Here is a 13,930-nt window from a genome sequence, read left to right on the forward strand (position 1 = left end):
CACAAAAATGTACAGGGGCCTTCAGCGCACTGTCATGACCCATCCTTAGCTGGCTCGTTCAGCTAGTTGGCTGCAATAGAGACAGACTTTATCCGTGGACTGTAGTGGTTCTTGGAAGCCTAATACTTACAGCGTGGGGATGTTCCTTACGAGAGGAAAACGGATTGGTTTTTAACCCTTAAAATGGTGTCCTCAGAGAAGAAAACGAATGTTGATTTCATAGTGTCACCAGAGGGGAATCTCTACGGTGACCTGAATGATTAGTATTGGTGTTTCAACCTTTGCCCAGAATAAAATAACTCCCCTTTTGAAGCTTCTTTATTTTTTAAATCAAAAAGCAGCATGATTACTTCACTTGAAGACCTAATAGCTTCCCAGGCTTGGCTCTGAAGAACAAGACAGTTTTGAATTAGCCAAGGGGAAATGTATAGGAAGTTTAAAAAAAAATGTGTGTTTCTGTAACTCAAAAATGTGTAAGGAACACTGTTCAGATAGGATTCAAATATTCCGTCCCTGGCTCAGACTAAATGTGCCAAGGAATATTTTTCAACCATGTCATAAGCCTTTGCAAACAGAAGCCAGTGATGAAATACTTTCCTGACATTCTGCCATGCTGCTATAATGTAGCTTCAGACTTTGAACTGCAGTTGGTCCCCTTCAGGTTATCTGATATTTAGAGTATTGGGAGTCAGGACTCCTGCGTTCTCTATTCTCTGCCACAGGTGCACTGTGTGACTTTGGGCCAGTCACTCTTTCTGGGGTGGGGTTTTCAGTTGTCATAAGTGTCTGCTTCCATTGAAATTAGTGGTAAAATTCCCAGGGGGAGCAGAGTTAGACCAACACTGGACACTTCTGAAAACTCCACACTAAGTACCTTGGTTTCCCCCATCTGTAGGATAGGGATAAGAACAATTGTGTACCTTATGCTTGTAAAGTGCTTTGAGAACCTTATATGGAGGGGGCTCTAGAAGGGTAAAGCTAACATTGACCAACTGTCCCCTTTTCTTCCCTGTGAGTGTTCTCAGGAGGTAATTTACAGAGCTGACTGACTTGACTTTCGCACCGTAGGTCTCTCTAATGGCCCTGAAGCAATGGAAATGGATGGTCTTCAGGAAGTGCCTCTCTGTAGCTGTCGAATGGAAACCCCCAGAAGCCGAGAGATTACCACGCTAGCCAACAACCAGTGCATGGCAACGGAGAGCGTGGACAATGAGGTAGGAGCCCCTCCTTCAGCTTCTCTCAGCTTCCTCCCATGGAAGGGTTAGTCCCATCTGCTTCACACGCTGAGGACTCTGCCTGCTCTCTTTGGGGAGAGACATTGGATGTGCTGAGTTGGTTTGACTTTGACGGCAGGAGTCTGAAGAGGCCTGTGCTGAGAACATAAGTGCACTCAGTTTACAGGCTAGTTTCCCAGCCTGGGGCTGGTCCCCAGACTAGTCCATGCAGAGGGCGGTTTGGGAGCAAATAGGACCAAGAACTCTCCTCGCGGCCCATGTATTGTAGCAGGTAAAGTGGCTGTCGGCTGCTTGAAAGCCACCTGCCGTCCCTCCTGCTTCGGCCCCATGACTAGGCTCTCGAGGGATCTGGCTCAGCTTCAGGAGCACGTGTTGCAGCTGCACAGAAGTGCCAGTAGACTCTTCCCCCGATAGCGTGTGCAGTTCTGGTGAGAGGGGCATAGGGAGGGGAGAGAGCCAGGGAAAATAACCTCCCCCCCCCCACACACACACACAAGGAAAGGAGCAAAAAGTTAACGTGGGGAGGATACAAAATGAGAAGGAAAAAGAGAAAGGGAGGCAGAAGAGGGGAGAGAGGGGACAAAGGAGACATAGCAGCTGAATGGGGTATAGTGCAGGGAGCATCTATCAGGCCCCGCAGAGGCGCTACAGCACGGTAAGATCGGGACCCGCCGCTTTGTCTGAATAGCGACACCGGGCCCTTTTATTGGGCTGGGAACACAAGCTCCAGCACTCCATACACATCAGCCACCCACTGAAAACAGGGACGTGCCACTGTGACACCAAGCCAGCCCAGCGGTAGGGGATGGCGCTCTTGGAGAGCGAACGGAGCAGGGGCAGCAGGTGGTTCTGGGCTGCTTGTCTCAGGCTGTCCGGCTGGGCTGGCTGGTTAAAATAAAGGCACTCCAAACCAAGTGGAATAAAATACATTCGCATGCATCAGACTGAGCACATTCAAACTGAGGAAACATGGGAGGCCGTTTCTCTTGATTACTCAGGCGCCAATACAGACCTTTCCTAGCGCTTGGAAAGCGTTTCTGGAGCAGTTGCCCGCCCACTAACTCCCACCTATACTTCCCCTCCCCTACGTTACTTCTCTGGTACAAGGCTTTCTAGATCCCAGAAGCCCTGTGCTGCCTTCAGGTTCTGCTGGCTGAAAAGTGCTACGCTTGTGACTTTCAATTACAAGCAGAGCTCGCCTGGTTCCAGTGACTGCCAGCAGCTCTGAAGTAAACCCCTGATTCGTCCTCTCTGGGGAGCTTGGGAGGCACCACTTCAAGCAAGAAAACAAACTGTTAAACTTCCTTTTTAATGGGAGACGCTTGCCTTCCCCGCAGAACACAGCATCACTTGCACGGGGCAGGGAATCAGAATTGTTCAACTTCTTTTTCTGGGTTCTGGAAAGAATAGGGATGGGGAGATAATTAGCCTTTTGCAGGCCACCTGTATTCCAGTCACCTCCGCACACGAGTACCCCATGGCAAAGGAATCCCCAATGCGAGACAAGAGCTAGTCATTGAAGGGAAAACATCCCTAGAGCCTTGGGGAGGAAAAGACCTGGAGTCTCATTCTCAGGGGTCTCTTGACAAGGAAGAGAGGATCTGGCAAGAAGCTATACAGTTCTCTGAGAGATCCCTTTCCCAGACAAATTGGGGGTGAGCAGGCCGAGGGAATAATGGCCACCCTTTATATTAAGGTTCTATGTTATAAAGCATTAAGAAGTGGCTAATAGATGTTTTAAGCATGTTACATGACTAGTACATAGTTCGATGTTGTAAGCACAACATTGGAAGGGGTTATCAAAGGTTATAAGCCACCTGTTGGCCTCTGTAACAATTGATTGTCAGTTTGATAAAAGAGCTATTAATCATTTAAGTACTCTTTAAAAACTACCTGGAAATGAAACCTTAATAGAAAGTGCGACCAAGGTAACAGCAGGACTACTTAATACAGACAGGCCGACCTGCTATGTCTGATCAAATTTGCTTAGTTTTTAGGTAAAACAAGGGAATTTGTTGGCTAATTTTCAGCTCACTCTGAGTGAGAGGCTGCCACTTTTATTAGTGGCACTTCTGCCCCAAGCAGCGGTGTTGACAGTCACGTCAGTGAGTTTTAGGCGCAGTGTTTTGATTTGGTAGGGATGTTTTTCACAATAGGTTGTCATGGTATTTAAGGGATGGGGGGGGAGGAGGTTTTTTGGAGGCGGTGCTGGAGGGGTAGAATTTAAGGAGTTGGTGAAAGTTTTGGAAACCCAAACATAACCCCATGCTGCCTAGAGCTTGGCACCCAGGAAGTGAAAATGACGAGATGTATAAGTGCGAATGCAGCAGGGGGAAGCACTGGTTTCTCTGATCCAGTAAAGCAAGCAGCATAGGTGTTGATATAGGTGATCGTGAAAATAGGTTAATAACCTAAGGTAGTGGGAGAGAACATAAGGATCCTTTGAATCAGACATTGATGGCAACTCTATCCCTAGAAGGCCAGATTTATTTTTTTTAAAGGTTTCAGCACACAGTGCTCGCGCAGTGTGTTGAGCTCTTGTGAAAATCTGGCCCTTAACGTACCTGAGCGTGTTCCAGCACGGGACCTCAACAAGCGCAAGCCATAATTTAATTGCCCAGTGATTCTCCCTCTGTCTCATGATGTGTTCACTTTCGAACAGTAACACGCTTTGGTGCATTAGGTCTTGTTCCCTCAGTCAATGACGCCCTCCGTTTCTGGCAGAATGAGAGGGAGTGTTTGGTGACTCAAACCCAGGGGCTGCCCATTCTGCTGCGGCTTGGCTCTTGCGTATTTCCAGTTATGAATTTCCTTATGAGGAGTGAATGACTCTCTGGTCCATATGCATGTTAGTTAGTAAATGATGCATTTCTTCCTGTGAGAGCAGCTTTCCCTGCTCCCTATTGGACGGCTAATGCTGTCTGGCGTGCATCTGAATGGCTGCGAAAAGGCCAGGTTTCATCACGGCAATGTGCACAAGCCGAGAGGGTGGTCTGTGTTTTGGTCTCCAGTAATTGCGTTTCCTTTCATTATTCCTGTTCCAGCTGGGCCGATGCACAAACAGCGTGGTGAAATATGAGCTGATGCGCCCGTCGAACAAGGTCCAGCTCTTGGTGCTGTGCGAGGACCACAGAGGGAGAATGGTGAAACACCAGTGCTGCCCTGGCTGTGGATACTTCTGCACTGCAGTAAGTCTCTCATTTGAGCCTGGGGGGACCCAGAGGTGCTGCGGGGGCCTAATGGAGAGGCCTGCCAGGCTGCTTTTCAGTGATCACGCGTATCTTTTCTCCCTCTCACTGCTGGGAAATGCTGCTTCAAGTGCTGTGGAAAGGTACAGCGGCAGCTAGGTAACATACCCTGGGGTACCTTTAGCCTCCAGAGGAACTTCAAAGAATATTATTGTCTGATCCAGCCTGACAGCTATACCATGTTGGAGGCCTTGCCTTAAGAATTTCAGGGCTGTGGGTGTCTTCCCCCCCCCCCTGATCTTTCCCATAATGACTTTTCCCAGTTTACCTTTGTAGATTCCAAAGCCAGAAGGGACCATTGTGACCATCTAATCTGACCCCCTGTGTAATACAGGCCAGAGAACTTCCCCAAAATAATTCCTAGAGCAGATCTCTTAGAACAGGGGTGGGCAAACTACGGCCCGCGGGCCACATCCCTTTTAATCTGGCCCTCGGCTCCCGCCAGGAGCGGGGTCAGGGGCTTGCCCCACTCCGTGCGGCTCCCAGGAAGCAGCCAGCATGACCCTCCTCCGGCTCCTACATAGTACTCAGAGGCACGGCCAGGCTGCTCCGCGCGCTGCCCCATCCACAGATGCCGCCCCCGCAGCTCCCATTGGCCCCAGCTATCCCAGAGTGCATCAGTCTGTGCCATCACAATAATGGGCTTTAGGTAACACTGGTGCCACAGAATGATGGATTCTGGGATAACTTCAAGTCATCAGGAAGTGTTGGAGGATTTTGGAGAGAGGAGAAGAAAGTTATTAGCAGCCGGTTAAGTGGCGTTCTACAGCGCACTGTTATAGGGCTTTGAGTAAACACAAAAGTCATCCTGATGTAGCTAAGTTGGTTTAGAAACTGAAGTTGCTACATCGGTGTAACCCCTTGCATGGGTTCTCTGAGATTGGTTTAGGAGTGTAGCTCTGTGTAGGTAAGGCCAGGCATTAACTCCATTGTCAGTGTAGCTTTACAGCACACCTGTAAGTGAAGGCCTGCACTAGAGGTCAATTGTCAGATTTTCTTAGTGTGCAGACCTGTCATCTTGACATGTGCCCCTTTTGCTTTTGGGAGCATCATGTGCACAGAGAGAGCATCCACTGGGAAAGGGGAAGTGTGACTCCAATGTAGAAGCCATTACAACATGCCACATAGTAGAGCTTGTGTTTCTAGAAACACCAGCAAGAGTTTTGATGTTGGGAGATGTTAGAGCAGAGAGCGGGGAACCAAGACTCCTGAGTTCTGTTACCAGATCGGTTAGTGGCTTGGTTTGTAATCCTCGCCAATCAGTTGTTTCTCATTGCTGCTGTTTTGTTCATCTGTAGAATGGTGATAATTCTGGCCTTCCTTCCCGGCGTGTGCTGGTGATACTAAAGCAATACTAAAGGTGATAGTAAAGAGAAGGGCGAAGAACATTATTATTTATGACTGAACATGTGAACTACTTCTGTGTGTTCTCTCCCCCCAGGGCACTTTCATGGAGTGTCAGCCTGAAAGCAGCATTTCCCACCGTTTCCACAAGAACTGTGCCTCCCAGGTTAACGACACGAGCTACTGCCCGCACTGCGGGGAAGAGGCCTCTAAGGCGAAGGAGGTGACGATAGCAAAAGCAGACACGACCTCCATGGTGTTGCTGACCTACGAGCAGGAGAAGCCAGTGGCTCTGGAGGGAAGGGCAGACACCACCACAGGGAGGTGAGTTGCTGCTCAGTGGAAGCATTGGGCCCTCCATTGTGCCTTGATTTATGTCTGAAACACACACCACCACTACCACCGCTTCATGGATCAAGCAGATTCCTGGTTCTTGTCTTTTATGTGCCAAATCCACCAGCTGGAAGCTGAAGGCTGTACCAGGATGATGCACTAGACTTCCACCTCTGAAGACCTGGCCTCCCATGTCACAAGTTAAATGAGTTCTTAGTGTCAGTCCAGTCCCCAGAGACATTTGTCCACCTCATAAAACCACGATGTAATTCAGCACATCTTGCATTCTGCTCGAGAGAGGCCCAAAATTAGCAGGGAGAGCTGCAGGGACTGGGGTGGATTGGCAGAGCTGCGTGAGGAGCCTAGGACTGGATTAGTAGTGGGTGTCTGCAGGTCAGGATTGGGGTTAGCAGATATCATCTCCGAGAGCAAGCTTACGTAGCACCGGACCATAACACATGTGGCTCCCACCAACCAGCATGTGTGCATAGAGAAAATCAGAGTGAGACGCAAATCACCACCTGTTCTGGAAGTCTTCAGTATTGAGCAGCGCTTAAGAGAGATCCTAAATCTTGAGGTTTATCTGAACGTGTGCTAATGATCTTTGTCATTTGCCGCCTTGTACTTTCTCAACAGACTGCTGGGACAGTGCTCTCTGCCCCATGCTGCAGTAGTAGCTGTGTCCCCAGATATGTTACTTAGAGCACAACTACTCTAAGGAGAGGGTAACGTTGCTTCTGGTCCGAGGAGAATTCTGGCCAAGAGGCCACTTTTCAAAATTGTTTAAGGCATTTGCATTTAAAACTCGTTTTCTTTCCTTATTTGGCATAAGACGTATGTGCTCTTGTCTGGGTTTAATGCTTACGTTTGTCTCTCTCTCTCTCTCTCTCTCACTTCAGTGGCATTGGAACACAGTTGTCTGAGGAAGACAAGCCAGAGAGTTTGGCTACCGAGGGGTTTGATTTGGCTGGGTCTTCTGTTTTTGTGAAGCCTGCCACTGGCCTGCCTCAGGGACCAGTTAAAGAAACCTTGGAAAGCGCTTTGATTGCCCTGGATTCAGAAAAGTAAGAACTGGCCCCCGAGTCTCTCCAGTGCCACCCTGGTTCATTGGGCTGGAACAAACCAGGATTTAGTCTCTTTGGGCTTTGAGGCCCACTTGAACACAGCGTGTTTCTATTCAGATCGGTCATTCTCCACTGAGGATTGTGGATTCTGAGCCCAGCTTCTGCTGCATCCATCATGCTGATGGATTTGCTAGTGGGGATTAGTCTGCCTACCAAGGTTGACCTACCAGGGATCCCCATTCACAGTCTTAGCACACCAACAAGAGTGAACCCCAAAGTCAGGAGCTCCCTCTGTCTGGCTCCTTTGAGCCTTCTCCCTTCAGACAGTTGCCTAAATAGAAACATCCTACTAGATATTCCGAGAAGCCCGGAGTCCTCCAAAAACAAGGTAATTAATGGCTGCTGTTTAGCAGCCATGGTAGAGGTCTGTTGAGCAGCTGAACCCCGTGGAACATTCACACGAAAGGTATTGCTAAAGGAGTCGCGGGGAGAAAATGCTGCTTCCTGCCTCTAACGCCTCGCTCTGTGTGCGCAGCCGTGTGACGCTGGTCACACGCTGCTTGAGTGGGTGTGGTAAAAAGCCGAGCGCTTGCAGTAGCTGCATTCTCTCGCTTTCAGTGAGGGACATCCACTGGGTGAACCCAAAGGCTCTGTCTAGTGGGCTCGGGAATAGGGCTGTCCATGGTATGTCTGAAGCGGGTTGGCAGAGGGTGGTAGTAAGGTGCCCTTCAAGGAGAGCAGATGCACATGGTACTTCCTGATATTCCTTAGGAACAGATTTCTGGTATGAACCGATGGCAGTCAGGAGAAGACAGAGCTCTTGGGATTTTTCTTTAAGAGTAAATAATAAGCCTGTTTCCTCCCTGCTACAGACCCAAGAAGTTACGGTTCCACCCGAAGCAGCTGTACTTCTCTGCCAGGCAAGGGGAACTTCAGAAGGTCCTGCTTATGTTGGGTAAGTGGATCCTTCCCAGAAGGTACTAGTTTGGCAGTACTCCAGCTCCTGCAAGTCAATTGCCCCAGTGCAGTTCACTACTTTGCATTCCCCGTTGGCCCGGGTGGGAGGGTGTTGGAAGCTAAAATCAGTTTTGCCAATAACTTATCGTTGGCAATTGTTTCTCTTCTCTCTCATATGTGGACCCATCTGAATTTGGACACCGTTTTATACAGATGCCCATCCTTAACTGCCCTCAAACATCCTCCACGTAATTTTCCAAACTGTCGCAATTTGCCTAGCCTCATAACGAGTGGGGGGATGTTTACATGCGGTAGGGAGAGTGTTTTAACTGAATACTCTCAGTGAGTTTGCAGAGAATGAAAGATCCTCAGTGTGCAAAGCTTTATTATTAAGGTGCTTAATAAACTGCAATTGGAGGATAATTTTGAGATTCTGAAGTTGCTTTTATCACTGATCACACGGGAATATTTGCTCTTTTTGTTTTGGTTGCAGGACACTGTTGAGTAGTTTTTTCTATTGATTGTGTTCGCTCCTCTCCAGTGTTTTGCAATACACTTTTGCAAATACTTTCAGTCTTTTTCTTTTAACAAACACCTTTGTCCTTTTGGCAAATATTGACTTCATTGTCTGAGTCCTCAGTAGTAGTGAAATTCGATTCACTGGTGTTTTGTGTAACTACGACTTCATCCTACATACCATATTGTCATGCCCAGCCATTATTGGCTGGCCATCATCATCATCTGTCAGTTTCTGCACAGCTGGACCAGATCTTCAGCTGGTGTTAATTGGAGTAGCTTTATTGACTTCAGTGAAGCCCAGTGTTTACAGAGACAGAAGAGGAGTGCTAGTGATCCATCAAGGACTTGTTGGTGGTCCAGAGAGAGCAAGCTGGTCACATGCTGTTGGCTTCTCCCTGGCTGCAGTGGTTAAAGTACTATCCTAGAACTTGGGTTCAATTCTCTGCTCTGCCACAGACTTCTTATGTGACCTTGGGCAAGGCACTCAGTTTCCCATCTGTAAAGTGGGGATAATAGCACTGCCCTATCTCACAGAAGATAAATACGTTAGAGACCATGAAGCACTTTGAGATCTACTGATGAAAAGCACTATATAAGAGTTAGGTGATGGTGGTATTATTATTGTAAAAGACGCTACAGATGGAGAAGTAATAGGGAAATTATTTAATCCATGTCAACAACTGCTGTTGTAGCCATCAGGATGTTAGAGAATTGTGAATGAGAGGGGAGGTGGCATGCAGGATAGCAAATGGGAAGAGAGGCAGCCATGAGACCATCTCTTGTGTTAAAAGGTAGTTCACATCCTATCTGAGAACTGCCTGGTCTACAAAAATAGTCACTCTTGGGTTTCATTGTTTTAGCACTTGGTGATAGCAATGATGTAACAACAATTTAATTTAAGCTCCCAAGCGAGATTGGTGGCAGTTCACTGGTGGTGATTCTGCTGATCTCTGTATCCCAGCTGGAGAAGAGTCTCTGTTTGTTTTTCAGTGGACGGGATTGATCCCAACTTCAAAATGGAGCACCAGAATAAGAGAACCCCTCTTCACGCTGCTGCAGAATCCGGGCACGTGGACATCTGCCACATGCTGATTCAGGTTCATCTCCATTTATATTCTTCAAATCAAGAGGCTTCTCTCCATGCCATGTCTTCCTACCCCCCATGGCTGAAAAACATTTGGGAATTAACCTGCTGAGCCGTTACCTTCCATTATACCCCTTCAATCTCAGTATTTGCTGTCCGTCCGCCCCGCCCCCCCGCTCAGTGCTTCCATTGCAAATCAAAGGCACTGTGAATAATAGTGCATTCTTCTTTTGGTCTGTGGAGTGTGAGTTGATGGGATTTGGACACTAATAAGTTTGTATAAAGGTAGACACGTGGTTAACGCCAAGAACAGGAGTACAAAAAAATGCTTTGCATTGGAACCCTCTTAAATGAATGTTTTTAAAATAGTGGGCTTTTTAAACTTGTATGAAAGTAAAGCAGAATGAATAGGCCCATGTTTTCAAAGTGGCCGGTGATTTTGGGTGCCCAATTTGAGAGACTTCAAAGGGGCTTGATTTTCAGAAAGTTCTGAGCCTCCTGTGCTCTGAAAATGAAGCTCCGGAAGGTGTCTCAAGTTGAGCACCCAAAAATAGAGGCACGCAAAATCAGTGGTCACTTTTTAAAATGTTCACCTTAATCCTGCTCCTTTTATCCAGGTGAGTTGTCCTGTTTGAAGTCAGTGGAACTACTTGCATGGGTAAGGCCTTGCAATGAATCACAGGAATAAAATCTGTTAGAAGAATAACTCTGTTAAAGGGATGACCATGTCAGGAGGATGGAGCATGGGGACAAGTCCATCATCTCATGCATTTCCTACTGCAAGGCTGTTGCGACAACACAATACTGAGGCACTAACATCCCCTGCTCCCCTAACCTGAAACACCCCTTCCACAGTGGGAATTGGGTGTTTTAGATCTTTAAAAGCATAAAAACAAAGGGGTCTACTGAAGGGTAGCTGGAAGCAATGGGCCCCCTTTTACGTGCAAAGATGAATCTGAGTCGGCCTGTTACTGCAGTAGATCGGCCTTCTCTTAACAACAACAAAATCCAAGGATTGTGCCTGCCTCTGAATTGTAGAATTTGGGTTGGTTTGTTTGTTTTTTGCTTGTTTTGAAGCAGCTTGTGTGTTATTGGGCAAAGCATAGGGAATAAACAGGCCAAATGCTTTGCACAGTACCATTCTGACAACAAATAACGGTAGGATTTTCCCAAGCAGCTCCACATTGGCCTAACTCTGCTCTCATGGAAGTCAATGGAAATTTTACTGTTGACTTCAGTGGGAGCAGTCATCCCAGTGCTGAGTGCTTTGAAAAACCCTGTCCTCACTATTGGTGACTAGGTCGTTCCAGAGCAGCCTGTGATGGATAGGGAGGGGATAGCTGTTTGTTTCCTCATCCCCATGGAGTTGATGGGCTCTTGGAAATAGAGAACTTCTCTTTGGATTTAGAGGACGTAGAGATTTTTGAGGTATTGTACAGATGATCAGAGACCAGCTGTGAATTCTACAGCGGCACAGAATGAGTTAATAACAGTGACCATCTAAGTCCAGATGTGCGTTCCTTTGTGCTCCCAATTTCTGAATATGGAAGAGAGCAAATAATGTGATTCTCGGAAAGAGATCAGCTTTGACTCCCCCTCTTCCCCATCATTTTTCTTTATGTGGGTGAATCGTTCTCTCAATAGACAACCTGCTGGCAAATCTGTATTCCCATACCCTTCCGTTGATAAACAGTAGCGATTATAATGGCTCTTGTGTTTACCTTGGCCATTTAACAGGCTGGTGCTAACATAGACACCTGCTCGGAGGACCAGAGGACCCCGCTGATGGAGGCAGCAGAGAATAACCATCTGGATGCTGTGAAGTACCTTATCAAGGCTGGAGCATTGGTAGATCCCAAGGTAGCCGTTGATTCCTTGTTTTCTTCTTGAGTGGCTGGTCAGGCTTTCCTTCCCTTTCTTGAAGGGTTTGAGTCTGGATGCAAGTTCCCAGCTCGAGGGGAAGGGGGCCTCTATCATTTGGGTCGGGCTGGCTGGTGGTAATAATTTTTTTAAATTATTTAACACCTAGATTGCAAGCTCTTTGGGGCAAGGACTGTCTCTTACTACCTAAGTGTACGATGGGGATCTGCTCCATGGTTGGGGCTTCTGGATGCTACTGTAATAAAATAATGAATAGCAATAATAGTTGGTTCTGAATTCCATGGGCACAAAGAGAGTTCTGATTTCTAACCTCTGGTTTTGTGCTCCATTAACTCAGCACTAGGCTTTTTGGGGCAGTTTTTTAAACAGGCCTCTAATTAGGTGCCTACAAATCAACTGAAGGTGAAAGAGAGAGGATTTAGCTGTCCAAGTACCTAATTGTGTAGCAGTTTGCAAGCACAAAACTGCAGTGGCAAAATCAGAGGCTGTCTTTAAAATACAGCCCTTTAATGTAAACAAATACAATAAAAGCGTGGCTGGCCAGCTGCCCGTAACATGCCCTCTTGTAAAATACATGGACGGATTATTAGTGTTGTAAATCAGATGCCATTTGGAGCCCTCCTCGCCACAAACTTCATATAGTTACCACCCGCTCACTTCAGCTCGCTGCCTGTGCTATCGCTAAGGAAGGGAGCAGTATGGTGATGATGCTTTGCCCACTGATGGGCTGGCCTATGTCTGTGGGATTACCCTGCTTGCAGGCTACAAGAGGGAGGCCAAATGCAGTCTGTCATCGGGCCTTTGACAATTCCCCTGGAGACCTTCTCCAACGTGTGGGGGCATGTGCAGGTTCAAACTAGCTGGTGCCCGGGGCATCCCCAAGCAATTGCCAAACGCCGGTCGTGTGATTTAATAATGGCACAGTGCAAAGAGATTTTTTTTTTTTAATAAAGGTAAAGGAAAAAAAACCCTTATCCTAACCAGCAAAAGTAAATTAGAACTGTTACAACCCTGGGATCGTTATTGAAATTCAATAATTCCTGAAGTTTATTGCGTTAATTAGTTTCCTGTACAATATTAGTCATGTTTGACAATAGCAGCCTTGCTACATCAACTGGGGTTCTTTTGCAGAGAGACAGAAATGCTAGCTGCTGCTTCTCTGCCCTCCCCTCGCTGAGAGAGAGGGATTGTCAAGCAAGAAAGGGGCAACTAATGACCAAGGGCATTCCTGGGTCCCCCTGCGAACTGCTGCTGTTCCTGTCAGAGGGACATCCTGGTCCCATTGAAGTCAGTGGGAGTTTAATATTAACTGTGCCTGCTCTCACACAGGTGTATTGAGAGACTACAGTTACCTCTTGTTAATCTTAGCAGAAAGGTGCTGCTGTTAGCCAGTGTCATACATAGCTACAAGCCTTTTGTGCTTATGCTACTATGAACCAGATTCCCAGCATGCTTTTCACTTATGTCAAGGTTGCAGTGAACTTTGTGCAACCACTGTTCTTTGTATGTGCAGAACCTGTCAGGAGTAAGATACACCATTGATTATTAACACGGTGCTCATGGACACTTGTGTATAGGGACTTTTGGGACACTTTAGAGAGAGTAAAAATGTTCTCTTTGCCCTGAGGCGCTTCACAGTGTAAACTGTCTAAAACCTCACCTCCCCCATAAGAACGGCCATGCTGGGTCAAACCAAGGGTCCATCTAGCCCAGTATCCTGTCTTCCGACAGTGGCCAGTGCCAGGTGCCCCAGAGGGAATGAACAGAACAGGTAATCATCAAGTGATCCATCCCCTGTCGCTCATTCTCAGCTTCTCGCAAACAGAGGCTAGGGACACCATCCCTGCCCATCCTGGCTAATAGCCATTGATGGACCTATCCTCCATGAATTTATCTAGCTCTTTTTTTTTTTAACCCTCTTATAGTCTTGGCCTTCACAACATCCCCATCCAATTAAATTGCCCCCCCTCCAGGCATTGTCTGTGAGGCACCTGTGCTCTCTGTATTGGACTCCTATTTGGGAGGGTGTCCTCACTCTTGTGGGCCAAAGAGGTGCTCCTATGTTGAAATGTGTTGCTTTTTGTGGGTTTAATGTGAAGGGATGATGTGGTTCAAATTAGGGGAGGGGTGGTTGCTTTTGATTTTTCATTTATTTTCAGCCCCTTGGGGCTTGCTCTGGATTGAGTTTGTGTGAGGTAAAAGTTTGGGTTCTCCAGAGCACGGCTGGTTTCTGATTTTATGCTGTGGGTCTCTCCCCTCCCACCA

The 13,930-nt window shown here is 47.3% G+C and overlaps 1 protein-coding gene across 1 annotated transcript in view; it reads left to right on the forward strand.

Annotated features, from left to right (window-relative positions):
• The window catches only part of EHMT1 (euchromatic histone lysine methyltransferase 1), a 95,992-nt gene that overhangs the window by 47,133 nt on the left and 34,929 nt on the right, over nt 1–13,930 (forward strand). Inside the window, exons 10-17 of the mRNA XM_026657230.2 lie at nt 1,069–1,214; nt 4,280–4,423; nt 5,925–6,151; nt 7,060–7,224; nt 8,097–8,179; nt 9,691–9,797; nt 11,522–11,644; nt 12,797–12,952. Of these exons, the coding sequence (XP_026513015.1) occupies nt 1,069–1,214; nt 4,280–4,423; nt 5,925–6,151; nt 7,060–7,224; nt 8,097–8,179; nt 9,691–9,797; nt 11,522–11,644; nt 12,797–12,952 (1,151 nt within the window). The remainder of the gene's footprint in view (nt 1–1,068; nt 1,215–4,279; nt 4,424–5,924; nt 6,152–7,059; nt 7,225–8,096; nt 8,180–9,690; nt 9,798–11,521; nt 11,645–12,796; nt 12,953–13,930) is intronic.

The sequence above is a fragment of the Terrapene carolina genome, unplaced genomic scaffold, assembly GCF_002925995.2.
Source record: "Terrapene carolina triunguis isolate 2854851 unplaced genomic scaffold, T_m_triunguis-2.0 Scaffold238, whole genome shotgun sequence".
NCBI lineage: Eukaryota > Metazoa > Chordata > Testudines > Emydidae > Terrapene > Terrapene triunguis.